A 15,036-nucleotide genomic window follows, 5' to 3' on the forward strand; every position below is an offset into this window, starting at 1 on the left:
GTTAGTTTTATGGCTGATGGGGGTATGGGCTTAGGATATATAGTCACAAGCTTCCTTTGTGGGTCGTCTGACATTCCATAACTCTTGGATGAGGGGGGACTCTCGGGGAGGCCCTGTCGGACCGGTGAGTCTCGGGTAGGAGTAGGATGGAAGACAAGGAATGGAAGGGACAGGGGAGGGGGGGAGGGAGAGGAGAATGGTGGGGAGGGGGAGGGGGGGTGGATGAATGCGTAGAGATGAAAGGGGTGTGGTTGTGGTTGTCTGTGTGGAAAGAGAGGGAGGGGGGAGGGGGGAAGGAGGGCTTTTGGGTGGGAAAGGACAGAGATCTGAAAGCTAAAATCACTGTGAGAGTCTGTTTGCTTAATGAGTGTATTGAAGATACTTGCCAGTTGGGCTGGGAGACTGGCGAGATGTATAGTGTCTTTATCTATGGTATTAATAACATACAACCTGACAATGGTTAATTTAAGAGTAATTACGTTGAATGTGGATGGTGTGCACTCCCCAGTTAAAAGAACTAAGCTGCTCTCGTGGCTATGCAAAGAGGGAGCAGATATAGCATTCTTGCAAGAAACCCACCTCTCGGCATCTGAACATCAAAAATTACAACGGAGCTGGGTGGGAGAGGTGGGGTTCTCTTCTTATAATTCTAGACAAAGAGGAGTGGCCATATTAATACACAAGAAATTGCCATTTAACACTCATAAAGTGATCCAGGACAGAGAGGGGAGATATGTACTGATTATGGGTGAATTGTGGGGACAGCATATGCTTCTTTGCAATGTCTATGGGCCCAATGTATATTCCTCCAAATTTTTCTCTGAATTGGTGGCCAAAGTATTGACCCTTCCTGATTGCTTAATAGTGATGGGGGGAGATTTTAACATGGTGGCTGACCCCTCAGTGGATTGCAAGCCCCCGAAAACCAAGGGAAGAAATTGGGACAATAAAGGGGTGAATTTCGTGGCTTCTCAACTGGGGCTTGAGGACATGTGGAGGCTGTTACACCCCCACGATAGAGAATACACATTTCACTCCCATCCGCATAATGTATACTCTAGGCTGGATTACATGTTGGTCACCACTTCTTGGCTATCTAGAGTCACTAAAGTGCATATACTTGATAATGTGTTGAGCGACCACTCAGCAGTTACTTTAGACATGTCATTTGCGGCAGAAACAAAGGAGAGGATTTGGAGATTTTCACCACTATTGTATAACAATAAGGAATTTCATGAGTTTCTGAGAAATAAGTGGCTTGAATACCAAAGGTACAATCAAACCCAGGGCGTAGATGCAGGTACATACTGGGAGGCCTCGAAGGTAGTGTTGAGAGGCGATATCATAGCATACACAGCAAGGCAGAGAAAAAAAAGGGAGGCAGATCTTTTACGGTTGTCTAGAGAATTCCACCAGTTGCGGAGGACACATATGAGCTCCTTGAATGCAGACTGTAAAGCTCAGCTGTTACATGTTCGGAAACAAATAGATGATATCCTGACCCAGAGAGCTGTAAGTGATATTTACTTTCAGCGCTTTAAACTGTTCAAATGGGGCAATAGGGCAGGGAAGCTCTTAGCTAACCTGGTTAGGCCACCACGCAAAAGACAGGTCGTTACCACAATTAAAGATCCAAAAGGGAGGGAGTACACGGAGGAGACACAGATAATGCAGCAATTTGTAAATTTTTATAGCTCTTTGTATAAGGCTAAGGAGTTTGACTTAGAGGCGTGTGAGCGGTTCTTTCAAACGATGCAGCTGCCACAGCCTACAGAGGATCAGCTGCTTGTTTTGAATGCACCTATCTCAGGAGAGGAGATAAAAAAGGGTATTAAATCCCTCAAGTTAACCAAGGCCCCGGGGCCCGATGGTTTTGGCCCGGAATATTACCGTATTTTAGTGGATCTAATAGTGGAACCCCTGGGGGCGTGGTTTAATGGGATTGCAGAAGAGGGACTGGGAATCCAGCGCAACATGGCCCATGTGGTATTATTGCCAAAACCGGGTAAGGATGTAACACAGGTGGGATCATACCGCCCCATTTCGCTTTTAAATCAGGACATAAAGTTGTTGGCGGCCATAATGGCCAAGCGGATGAATACGTTATTGCCCTTTTTAGTGCATGAAGACCAGGTCGGATTTGTCCCGGGGCGATACGCTTCCATGAACATTATGAGGGCTATGCTAACAATTCAGGAATACGGAGGGAGTGGGGGAAAAGAAGCCATAATAGGATTGGACATGGAGAAAGCTTTTGACAGTATATCATGGCAATACCTATTTTGGACCCTAGAAAAGTTCGGTATAACTGGGACTTTTTTATCCTGGATCAAGGCCCTTTACGCGATGCCACTGGCTAGGCTGTTAGTTAATGGAAAGCTCACAGAGAGTTTCTCGCTGCACAGAGGCACCCGCCAGGGTTGCCCTTTGTCGCCACCCCTATTTTTACTGGCCATAGAACCGCTAGCTATAAAGATTAGAAGCAGTGGATCGATCCGAGGTCTGCGGGTGGGGCATAGAGAATTTAAACTTAATCTATTTGCCGACGACATCCTAATGTATGTGGCGCACGCCCCTACGGATTTGCCCAGGGCGTTGGATCTGGTGGCTGGATTTGGGGATCTGTCGGGGTTGCGAGTAAATTGCTCTAAATCGGAAGTGCTTCCTTTGTCGGGACGCAGTGGGGACCCGGGAACAGTAGAACTGCCGATCCCATATGCTAAGGGCGCAATGCGATATTTGGGTATTTTCCTTAGTACTAGTGGTGGGACGTTCTACAGGAAGAACGTGATGGAGTCAGTGGAGAAAATTGGGCAGTTGTGTGCGCGATGGAAAGACTTGCCACTTTCTTTGATGGGGAGAATAGCTCTTGTAAAAATGGTTCTACTGCCTAAGATTCTCTACCCTCTACAGGTGGCACCTATCTGGGTCTTACGGAGAGAGGAACGTTTGTTTCGTTCCATTATCCGCTCTTTTATTTGGCATGGGAAAGGGGCACGAATAGGGCATCAGAAACTATCCCATAATAAGGGGGCGGGAGGCCTGGGGTTACCCGATTTACGCATGTACAATGTTGCAGCGCTTATGCGCTTTATTTTTGAGGGGTTGGCAGATCATTATAAGTTTTTGCCAACTGGAGGGCTGGAGGACTGGAGTCGCCCATGGTCGTTTATAAATTTAATACACACGCGAGCTGGCACTGACTCTCAGATGGTGGGCAAGCTGGCATTCCTGAAACCCATGCGGAGGGCGTGGATTTGGTGGAGAGAGAAACAACAGAAGACACCCAATGCGTCCCCCTTTTTGGGCATGGTGGGCAATGCGGAGTTTCCAGCAGGCATGGGGTACTCGGTGTTTACCCAGTGGCAGCAGGAGGGGTGCAGGATTTTAGGCCATCTCCTAGTGGAGGGGGGGGATACGCTGGAATCTTTTGACCAAATCAAAGAGAGATGGGGTGTCCCTAATAAGAATCTACTGCAATACATTCAAGTGAGGCATTATTATTCTGCTTTACAGGGGAAATATGGGGATAAGTGGAGGTGGGGCCTGTTGGATAAGGTGTTGCTCCGGACCCCCTATAAAGTCAATAGTCTCTCTACATGGTATAAGATCTTGCAAATGCATAGCCCAGAAGGGGGCATGGAGAGGCTGGTGGGACATTGGAACACAGAACTAGGTACGACCTATACACTCCAAATGTTTAACAAGCTTTTCTCCACATTATATGACATGGTTAAAGTAGCAGATCTGCAGGAAACACAATATAAGATAATGCACAGAGCATACATCACTAGGGCTAAAGGGGCAATTATGGGCTTATGGGGAGATGGACAGTGTCCCCGATGTCATCAGGGAGGAGGAACCTTTCTTCACTCTTTCCTGGAATGTCCGAGCCTCTCAGTGTGGAATGAGGCCTTCCAATTAATACAGGGAGTTACTCAAAAACAGCTAGAATGGGACTACGCAACACTGCTCCTTGGAGATCAAACCCTTTTGAAAGCACAGAGGGTATTGCAACCGTACAGGCGATTTATATATATGACCTTATTGTTAGTTAAAAAGACTATTTTACAATTTTGGACATCCTCTGAGAGTATACCAAGTGGAGCTTGGAAGGCACGAATGAGTGAAGTGGGTAAATATGAGAGCAGGATCTATGCCAAATCTCTAAAAGCAGGCAACAAGCAATACTCGATGGTGTGGACAGACTGCTTACAGAGGCTCAGTTAAGGGAGGGGGGGGAGGGCTGGGTAAGGGTAGAGGGGGGGATAGGAGTGCATGGGCAAATGGCTGGTGTGTAAAGGTGTGGATATGAAAGGTATGCATGAGATGAATAGATGAGGGATACTTGAAAAGCCGATGCAAATATGGTGATGGAATGATTATGTTGTGGGATTTCGTGCTTACTTGATATTGTTATCAGGAATGTCATGTGCTTGTATTTAATAATATCATTTTGTTCTCTGTGACAAGTGTTTATACATTGTGTTGGCGACAATAAAAAAAAAAAAAAAAAAAAAAAAAGAAAGTTATCAAGGAACTGGGTGAAGCAGTTTGAAATGGCGGGCTAGATTAGGCCCATGTTCACAGCTAGCACAGACTAGAATCTACCAGTCACCAGAAAAGAGAGGGAGGCGGTGACCTTGAGATGGTCAAGGATGGCATTGGTCCTACAGGTCCTAGCCTGCAGAAGGATTAAAACTGGTCACAAAGGAACTGAATGGCAGCCCTGCAAAGCAGTACCTATTGAGACACTGCCGGTCAGTAAGGTCCAGGAAACAGGTACGGGGCCTGAAAACTCTGGCTTGTGGGTATCACCTGCGGGGCCTCTCCTCCAAACTCTTCTCTTTCTGCAACATGTGATCCTCCTGTGCATTCAGTGCATCCATATCCCACCACCACAGGTGCAACCCACTAACACCAGACACACCACTGTGCACTCTTCTTCCTACCAACCTAGTGGAAAACCATCACCAACAAACATCACCTGACATTCACTCTCTCACCACCAATCAACAATGCACACACAACAAACAGCAATCACTCAACCACAGCAAACACTCATGCCACACCCTCTGAGCACTCATTCTCCCAACAGCAACCAACAGTCCTCACACACAAGCAACCAACAGTCCTCACCCACACATAGCAGCAGCACATGGGACAAACAGAGCAACAAGAATAGAGAGACACCAAACAGGTAAGGGGGTATAATGAAAGGTGTGTGGGCTGGGGACAATGAGTGTTGGGGGAGGGAGAGTTACAGAGGAAGGGGTAGTTGTGGCTGTGGGGGCTAGCAGAGGTGGGCAAGGAGCTGAGAAGGTGAGACACTGAGGATGGTGTACAGTGCTGTGTATGCCTTGTAGCGCTATAGAAATGATAAGTAGATAGATAGATAGATAGATAGATAGATAGAGGCAAGTAAGGGAATGTGACAAGGTTCAGACTATGGCAAACAGACAAACAGCAACACAGCACTCAGCATCTCTCAACTTTCTCTCAAACTAGCACTTCCTCCGCTCTCCAACTCCACAAATTTGCAAATGGATCTAAAGACAGCTTTGCTCATACCCCACATGCTTTTATTTAAGGTCTAGCTCCTTTTTTTCCCCCCACTGCGGGAATACCACTTTGCAATCCGTTATGTGCTGGAGACGTTCATTCTGTAAGACCACCCAAGTCACACCTCTGAAACGCACCCTCTGGAGATGTCTTACTCTAAATGTACTAGTGATTTAGACTTTCTTTTTTCTTTTGTTTGATTATACGCTTTGGATGTTTTTCTGAGACATATTCGTCCATCTGCTTTTTAGGCTATTTTTTGGATGTTTCTCTCATTTGAAAATGAGCCCAATAGTAACCTATAGAACTTTGTAAGTCTAAGTGCTTTGAAAATGAGCCCCTGAGTATGCTGCATTGTATACAGTTATGTGTAATAACTGACAAAGCACACTCCTTGGAATACAGTTTTGTATATGTAGTAACTGACTAAACATGCTTTGTGTACAGGTATATGTAATAACTGATAGAGCATGTTCATTCAAGTACAGATATGTGTAGTAACTTACTGAGGATGCTTCTTGGTATACAGATATGTGTAGTAGCTATCAGAGCATTTTCATTGGAGTACAGACATGCATAGTAATTGACGGAACATGCTCCTTAGTATACAGATATGTGTAATGACTGATGAAGTATGTTCATTGGAGTACTGATATGAGTAGTAACTGACTGAGCATGCTCCTTTGTGTATCGTTTGTGTACTGGTATGTGTAATAATTGATAGAGCATATTCAATGGACTACAGATATGTGTAGTAACTACTGAGCATGTTACTTGGAGTACAGATATGTGTAGTAACTGACTGAGCATGTTCCTTGGTGTACTGATTTGTATATTAGTTGACTGCGCATACTCCTTAGTATATAGACATGTGTAATAACTTACTGAGCATGTTCCTTCGGAATGGAGGAGTAACCTAATGGTTAGTGCAGTGGCCTTGAGAACTAGGAGAACTGGGTTCAATTCCAGCTTCAGCTTCTTGTGACTCTGGGCAAGTCACTTAACTTTCCATTGCCCCAGGTACAAAAATCAGTACCTGCATATAATGTATGTAAACTGCTTTGATTGTAACTACAGAAAGATTGTATATCAAATCCCATCCCCTTTCCCCTTTGTACAGGTGTGTGTAATAACTGATAGGGCGTGCTCATTGGACTATAGATATGTATAGTAATTGACTGAGCATGCTTTTTGTATACAGATATGTGTAATAACCTCTTTAGTATACACATAGATGTAGTAACCGACTGAGCATGTTCATTGAAGTCCAGAAATGTGTAGTAACTAACAGAGGAAATCTCTGTGTAAGTAATTTTGATGATTCTCATAGGACAAGCAGTGTAATTAGCATTAGAGGAGGGTAACATTTAGGCATTGTGTGCCATGTCAGGTGTTTGTATTCTCCACAGGTACAAGACGTCACTCTGGAAGTCACACACCTTCTCCAGTGGCTGGAAAATGTAGAGCTCAGACTTTCTTTCTCCAAACCTGCATGGGGTCAGCCTGAAAGCACAAAGGAGAAGCTCTCCCTGCACCTAGTAAGTGGCAGCACACTGGTCTCAGCCTTACTTGTCTCCCCAGGGAGACTGTTTTAGTTTTTTGAACATAGGTATCTATAAGGTTTAGGAGCTTTGCTTTGAAAACTGACTATTTATTTATTATTACATTTGTATCCCGCGCTTTCCCACTCAAAGCAGGTTCAATGCGGCTTACATAATAATAGGGAATACAGAATATTTAAGAGAAAGTAAAAATTAAGTATAACAGAATAGTAGAATAGATAAGTAGGTAGAGATAGGCAATGGAGAAGGGAGTAAGGTGGGAGATATAGTCTGGGTCAATGTCGTTGTCTCCTGGATATGTGTTGGGTAGATGGTAGACTAGGGTTGAGCACCTATATTTAGTGGCTTATTTTCATCCAGAGCCCAAATAAAGGTTCCAAAAAATAATGAGTGACTGTGGGGGCAGTGTTAGAGTGAGGGGATTTTCAATACTAGGCATCGAACATAGAGGGGTCATAGGTAGGGTTACCATACGTCCGGTTTTACCCGGACATGTCCTCTTTTTGGGGGGCTCAGAGTGACAGGGGGCGAGGTGTGGCAGTGGATGGGGTGGAGATGTGACAGGTGTGGGCCAGGGTGTGACAGGGTGGGGTAGTGCGTCAGGAGATGGGGCAGGAGTCCTGTTTTTCCTTAAGGCAAATATGGTAACCCTAGTCATAGGAGAGCACAACAGAAGTGTGTGAATTGCTGTGTATCTCTGAAGGGGAAAGAATACATTTTCTCAAGTCTTGCTGACTACCTTCATGTGGTTATTCTGTTGTATAGCATCTTGACCAAATCTGAGTAAGCTGATTTTATAATTGAAATATGATAGGAATGAAAAGGAAGTATACATACCCACTTCGTCATCTGAAGGTTATGTTGTTATCTTATGCTCTGTTATCTGAGCCTTGGACTTCACTATATCCCCTTTCAACTTCAGAGCAGATTACTGATTAAGAAGCCAGTCATGTCTGGGATTGAACACCATCTAAATATAAAAAATAACAATATAGTATATATTGGGTCTGTGAGTGCTTTCTAGGAACTGTGGGGCCACTGTGAGTGTGGTCCCAGTAACCTAGAGATCATCAGGGAACACCTTGAATGCAGGAGACTTGCCAAGAGGCGGTTTGGACCCAGTTGGTGGGAGGAGAGTGCTAGAGTGGAGCACATGCCCAGGTGCAGGTGGACTTGAGCTGGTCTGCAGATAGACCCTCTAAGTGGCCGCAGGGTTAGCCCCAGGTGGTTGGCTAGGCATTTCGTGATAGTGCTGAAGCAGTCTGTCCACACCAGACATCACTGCGGAAACCCAGGCCAAAGTATCGGCCTGCTTATCAGACATTGCTGCCTGGATGTCCAACCGCCACCTGAAACTGAACATGTCCAAGACAGAGCTTATTATCTTTCCACCCAAACCCACATCTCCTCTCCCCCCACTCCTACCCGAAACCTCCGCTCACAGGACAAATCCCTTCTCTCTGCTCCCTTCTCCACCATCGCCAACTCCAGGCTCCGCCCTTTCTGCCTTGCCTCTTCCTATGCTTGGAACACACTCCCTGAGCCCATACACAGAGCCCCCTCCCTGCCCATCTTCAAATCCTTACTCAAAGCCCATCTCTTCAATGTCACCTTCGGCACCTAATCATTTTACCTCTATCCAGGAAATTTAGACTGCCCCAAGTGACTGTCTGCACATGTTGTCCATTAGATTGTAAGCTGACTGCACATGTTGTCCTTTAGATTGTAAGCTCCTTTGAGCAGGGACTGTCCTTCTTTGTTAAACTGTACAGCGCTGTGTAACCCTAGTAGCGCTTTAGAAATGTTAAGTAGTAGTAGTATTCAGCAGTACTATCCTGAAAGTGCCGAGGCAGTCTGTAAAGTTATTCAGCGGTACTATCCATTTAGTACAGAGGCAGTCTGTAAAGTTATTCAGCAGTACAATCCAGTTAGTTCTGAGGCAGTCTGTAAAGTTATTCAGATGTACTATCCAGATACTGCAGCTAAATATATCTGTAAGCAGCATTAACCTGGGTAGCAACTGGTGCTTTCTGGATAAATTGTTTTAAATATGACCCCTAAGTAATTTTCTGCTGGAAATTCATGATTTTGGGTGAATTGACGTCTTTGCTTCCTTTGTTTCCTTTATGCACTGGTCATAATTTTCTCTGCTCTCGCATATAGATTTTGTAAGGTGCTTGACCCTTCCCCCTTTTCTCTCTCATTCCTTTCCAGGAGTTATGGAAGGAGATGGAGTGCAAGCAGCATGTGTATAACAGTGCGAGGGACCGCTTGCAGCGGTTGCTGGCCTCCTGCCCCCTCTCACGGGGTTCCATCACTGAGCACAGCCTCCATGTCCTGGAGCAGAAGTGGGAATCTGTCTACACCAAGGTTCAAGACAGGAAGGTGAGCTGTACGTTTGGCCTTCCAGGTCAGGGCCGCCGAGAGACTGGGCCGGGGTGAGGCCGCCGCCCCCGAGGCCCCCCACCCCCGCTGTCCTCGAGGTCGCCGCTGCCCCCCCCCCTCCACACGCCACCCGCCACTGGGCTGGGCCCCCTGCATTTAAATCACAGCGCCTCTGACCTCCGTGTGAAAGCGCTGCAGGCATCAGTAGATCGCCTCACTGTTCGGGCCTCCTTCCCTCCCTGTGTCCCGCCCTCGTCTGACGTTACTTCCGCGAGGGTGGGACACAGGGAGGGAGAGAGGCTTGAACGGGGAGGCGATCTGCTGCTGCCGCATGCAGCACTTTCACACGGAGGTGAGAGGCACTGTGATTTCAATGCAGGGGGCCCGGCCCGGTGGCGGACGGAGGGGGGTGGGTGGGACGGCAGCTCCGGGCCCCCCTTGGAGGCCCGGGCCCAGGGAATTTTGTCCCCCCTGTCCTCCCCCTCTCGGCGGCCCTGTTCCAAGTCCACGAACTGTGCCTGGCTATATGATTATGTTTTTGCACATGCACATAAAGAAATGTGGTTGCTAAGTTAGTCACCTTCTTTTTTCCCATCCAGGAGTGTCTAACAGAAGGGCTGACAGTGACTACTGAATTTCACAGCTCAGTTCAAGAACTGCTAAAATGGATCAGCAGGACAGAGGATGCCCTCCTTACTCTGTCTGCACCCAGCCTGGTGCTGGAGACAGTAATCAACCAGATTCAGGAGCACAAGGTTAGTGAGGGTATGGGGAAACCCCTCAGAAACCTACAGATATTATACAGTTCAGCTGTCACACACAGGTGCAGGACCCTTAGCATTCTCTGGCTTGCTATCACACACCAGATCCACTACTTTAATCTGCTCTGGCATTATACACCAAGTCCACTACCCTTAGTGTGCTCTGTTCAGCTGTCACATACCAGGTCCACTAACCTTAGAGTGCTGTCTTATACTGTCACACACCAGGTCCATTATTCTTACCCCTCTGTTTACTAAGCTGTGTGGCAATGCCAATACAGCCCATTCAAAGTGATTTAACAATCTTGTATCCTGACAAACTGCTGTGGTTCACAGTAGTTTTGTAGTAAGCACAAACAATAAAATAACAAAGTAAATCACTGAAACATAAAATAACAAAAACACATTACAATAACATAAAGATATCAACTGAAAGTTTGTGTAGCTAGAGCGCTTTAAACAGCTTAAAAAAATTATTCTGTCAGAAAGACTATACCAATCATTTGGCAATTGATCCCATAACTAAGAGCAATTATTGAGAAAGCTCTCTTCTTTAAGGATGGAATAAATATGACCTAACTGGATGTAAGGCATTTTGCACAAGTAACAAGGAAGTCAGATAGGTAGCAAATCAGACTTGCTCTGCTCTCTGTGGGTAGAGGAGTAGCCTAATGGTTAGTGCAGCGGGCTTTGGCAACCTGGGTTCATTTCCCACTGTAGCTTCTTGTGACCTTGGGCAAGTCACTTAACCCTCCACTGCCACAGGTACAAAAAATTAGATTGCGAGCCCTCTAGGGATGGAGAAAGTACCTGCATATAATGTGTACAGCACTGCATACATCTCTTCCCATACTTGTCTCTTAGTAAATTACATTATGTAGAGCTGCTTATATGTCCTTAGAGACACATGACAGGTTTGTTCCACAAATGGCTCTTGTGAGCTGAGGTTTTTGTTCTCTCAGTAATGCACACATTAGATTAGCAGACTCCATGGTTTTTGTAAACTCACTAGATCCTTTGCATACTGTTATGCCTGTCTGATCTAAGTCCCTTATCACCATGATAAGGGAATGGGACTTGATATACCACCTTTCAGTGGGTTTTGTAACTACATTCAAAGCAGTTTACATAGTATATACAGGTACTTATTTGTACTTGGGGTAATGGAGGGTTAAGAGCTGCAGTGGGAATCAAACCCAGGTCCCCAGGATCAAAGTCCACTGCACTAACCACTAGGCTACTCCTCCACTTCTTAGCTCTAGAGATGGTGGCTGTCACATTACTCCTCCTCTTTAGGATGTTTTTGGTCCTGTCACTGTGGAGAAGCTTTGAGATCTAAAGCCGATGACTGTCGCATTATCCTCATCCTCTTTGAGATGTTTTGGGACCTTTTACTGGGAAGAAGCTCTGAGCTCTAGAGCTGGTGGCTGTCACATTTTCTTCTCTTTGGGATGTTTTGGGTCTTGTAACTGTGGGAGAAACTCTCAGATGTAGAGCTGGTGGCTGTCATATTATGTTGTCCTCTTTGGGATGTTTTGGGTCCTGTCACTGGGGAAGAAGCTCTCCGCTCTAGAGTTGGTGGCCGTCACATTATCCTCATCCTCTTTGAGATGTTTTGAGTCCTGTCACTGTGGAGAAGCTCTCTGCTCTAAAGCTGGTGGCTAGCATATTATCTCCTCCTCTTTGGGATGTTTTGAGTCCTGCCACTGTGGAGAAGCTCTCAGTTCTAGGACCTCCATCCTCCATGAGCTTGCTTACCACTCTGACTGAGTGCACAGTATTTATGAGAAGAGAGGCTGTTAAACTCAAATATGGTGACACGTCGTCTCTAGATACATCATACAAACACTTACTTGTACCAGAGTTTAACCCTTCACCTATTTTTGTTAAGAATAGAAGAAGCTGTATGCTCGTGTTAAGGGGACTGAGCCTTGAAACAGCAACTGGCAATACATGAATTTGTGTCAAGGTATTCTATCCCCATTATGAAGAATACTCAGATGAGATAAGTCAAGTATTTTTTAAGAAAAAGTTTCTAAGTGATAAAATAGTGTCTGAAGAAACACACATATAAGTACAAAAGTTAAATATGGACCGATGACAACAAAGTGATTGGTTCCAATAACCAGTAAAATCTAATTGTTGATGAAAATCACTACTGATGGTCCATTACCTCTATAAAAAATAGGTCAAGCTTTAAACATTGGTGCAAGTAAGTGTTTGAATGTTGTATGGGATGCACTAGTGTCATTATAAATTATTATAATTAGCCAATAGGGGACTCCTCTAGATATATTACATTACCAAGGATTTGTATTCCGCTCATACCAGTATTAGTTTGAAGCGGATTACAGCCAAATTTAAGCTGGGAATGACAACAATAAAATATATTTTTTAAAAACAGCAAGTTATTGTGTATGATAGCTTCCTTCTCTTTGACCTAGAGAACATGGTCCAGACTTCACCTAGTCTTCTTTTTTTCCCGGTGCTGATCCTTTTCCCAGGTCCTGCTGACCGAGGTGAATAGCCGTAGGGAGAAGCTGGCCAGCTTGGAGCGATCCGCCTACCGCCTGAAGGACTATAGCAGCAAACAGGACTGTGCTGTGATTCAGAACCTGGTGTTGACAGCACAAGAGCGACTTTCAAAGGTCCAGCAGCGCACTGTTGAGAGGGCCAGAGTGTTGGAAGAGACCCGCAAACGTGCCAAGCAGGTGAGTCAGGGCTGTTGCCTCAGCTTACGTATCACTGCAGCCTGAAGGGTTCCTAGAGGTGCAAAAAGGTATAAAACACAGAGAGGCTATAAGAGAGTGCAGCATAGGAAAACCCCAGAGTTTTCAGAAAAATCGTATATATGCAACCTTTTTTCTGCCTGGCTAGTTGAATTAAGGGGTGGGTTCAAGATAGGTGGAGCACACTGGTTCTCCATGTTCCCTAAAACTCTTGCTGAAAAGCCTTTAGTGCAGTAGTTCACAAATAATGAGTCACAACCCTAAATGGGGTCCCAAAATCCTTGTTTGGAATTTACAACCATGACAGCCAAAAAAATAAGGGTAGAGCCACCTCATCCCGCCATGCAGATCTACAGCTTACTGTAATTGAGTCTGTGCAGGCTCTACGGGGACATGGGGCCTACAGCAGCCATGCAAGAACTTGTCATGGTGTGAAGCACAAATAGAAAGTGGAGGGTCAGGGCTGTATGAATATTTTCCATTTTAAAATGGGGTCCCAAACAAACAAATTTTGGGAAGCTTTGATTGCACAAATTTAGACCAGGTCTAAAGCAGGTGTAAATGTACATTTCCATTACGTAGCTTCCCACTATTCCAGAACCTGTGGGATAGTTGTTTCCATCAACCAGCAGGTGGAGATAGAGAACTGAAAACTGAGCTGAGACATATCTCTCTTGGCATCCAGCCCAGCTCTTCAGTATTTTCTATCTTCAGCAGGTGTCGAATAATTCTCATAGCCCCAGATTGGCCGCGGAGGCCTTGGTACATGGACCTGATTCGACTGCTAGATGGGCGTCCTCTACGTATTCCACAGGTACACAGCCTACTGAAGCAAGGTTCAGCGCTCATGGAGAATCCATGCACTTTTGGTCTGGAATGGATGTCTTCCACGGGTACACAGCCTACTGAAGCAAGGTTCAAAGTTCATGGAGAATCCATGCCCCATTGGCCTGGAGCAAGTCACCTAACCCTCCATTGCCCCAGGCACAAATATGTACCTGTATATACAATGTAAACCACTTTGAACGTAGTTGCAAAAACCACAGAAAGGCGGTATATCAAGTACCATTCTCTTTCCCTTATGGCTTGGCCATTGAAAGGCTTGGTTGAGATGAAAAGGTTGCTGGTGTTCTGAATGCGGACTTTCTCCCTTCTCTGCTCAGATCGCGCACATCCTAGTGTTTCTCCAAGCAGGTCTTCAGAAAGGATTGGTGTTGGATGCTTCTGTCCTTTCTCAGAGAGGACGAGGAGGCTCAAAGCTTCTAAGTGTACTTAGAGGCTCATTTTCAAAGCACTTAGCCTCCCAAAGTTCCATAGAAACCTATGGAACTTAGCCTCCCAAAGTGCTTTGAAAATATGCCTCTTAGAGTCCTCTTTTAATATCTGGAAGTCACGAATGAGTTTCACAAATCAGACTGTGCTTTTTGGTAAACAGAGAAGTGACCTCATGGCTTCCAAGCCTACAATTGCTAGATGGCTGAAAGAGGCTATCACGACAACTTATTTGCTTGTGGGGAAGTTGGCTCTTTAGGCTTTGTGTGCTCATTCTACGAGGCGTACAGTGACATTCTGGGCGGAGACTACCTTACTGTCTCTGGCGGATATTTGCAAGGTGGTGACATGGTCGGTGAGGCATACCTTTGCCAAGCATTATGGGGTTGTACTTGGTAGAAGGCTTTGTCTACTTCTAAATCACTCTCTGGGGTCAATTTAGGGTGCTGCCTCACCCACTCTTTCATAGGCGGGGGTAACCATTCAAGGAACTTTCCAGGAAGATGACTCTTGTGATCTCTGGCCCGTCTTTCCTTCTGGTTGCAGCCATCTCCAAGCCACCTCCTTGAGTTGGCAAAAGAAACTCTCGGGGTTTTCTTTAACTTGCAGGGACCCTTCTGGAAGTGCTGCTAGTAGGTCTCTTAGGTAGAGCCCGCCCTTTCCAAAATGGTGATGTTTACTTCTGCATAGGTGGCCGTCCCACCAGGATTGACATCTTGGAATGCCATCTGGCTGCTACTGGTCAGTACATTCCCTAGATAAGCT

The 15,036-nt window shown here is 45.6% G+C and overlaps 1 protein-coding gene across 1 annotated transcript in view; it reads left to right on the plus strand.

Moving 5' to 3' along the window:
* Window positions 1–1,431: 1,431 nt before the first annotated feature.
* LOC115460298 (microtubule-actin cross-linking factor 1-like) overlaps window positions 1,432–15,036 on the plus strand; it is a 116,228-nt gene continuing 102,623 nt past the window's right edge. Inside the window, exons 1-5 of the mRNA XM_030190096.1 lie at window positions 1,432–2,022; window positions 6,972–7,100; window positions 9,339–9,509; window positions 10,109–10,264; window positions 12,775–12,981. Coding sequence (XP_030045956.1) covers window positions 1,432–2,022; window positions 6,972–7,100; window positions 9,339–9,509; window positions 10,109–10,264; window positions 12,775–12,981 — 1,254 coding nt within the window. The remainder of the gene's footprint in view (window positions 2,023–6,971; window positions 7,101–9,338; window positions 9,510–10,108; window positions 10,265–12,774; window positions 12,982–15,036) is intronic.

Source organism: Microcaecilia unicolor, chromosome 1, assembly GCF_901765095.1.
Source record: "Microcaecilia unicolor chromosome 1, aMicUni1.1, whole genome shotgun sequence".
Classification (NCBI taxonomy): Eukaryota; Metazoa; Chordata; class Amphibia; order Gymnophiona; family Siphonopidae; genus Microcaecilia; species Microcaecilia unicolor.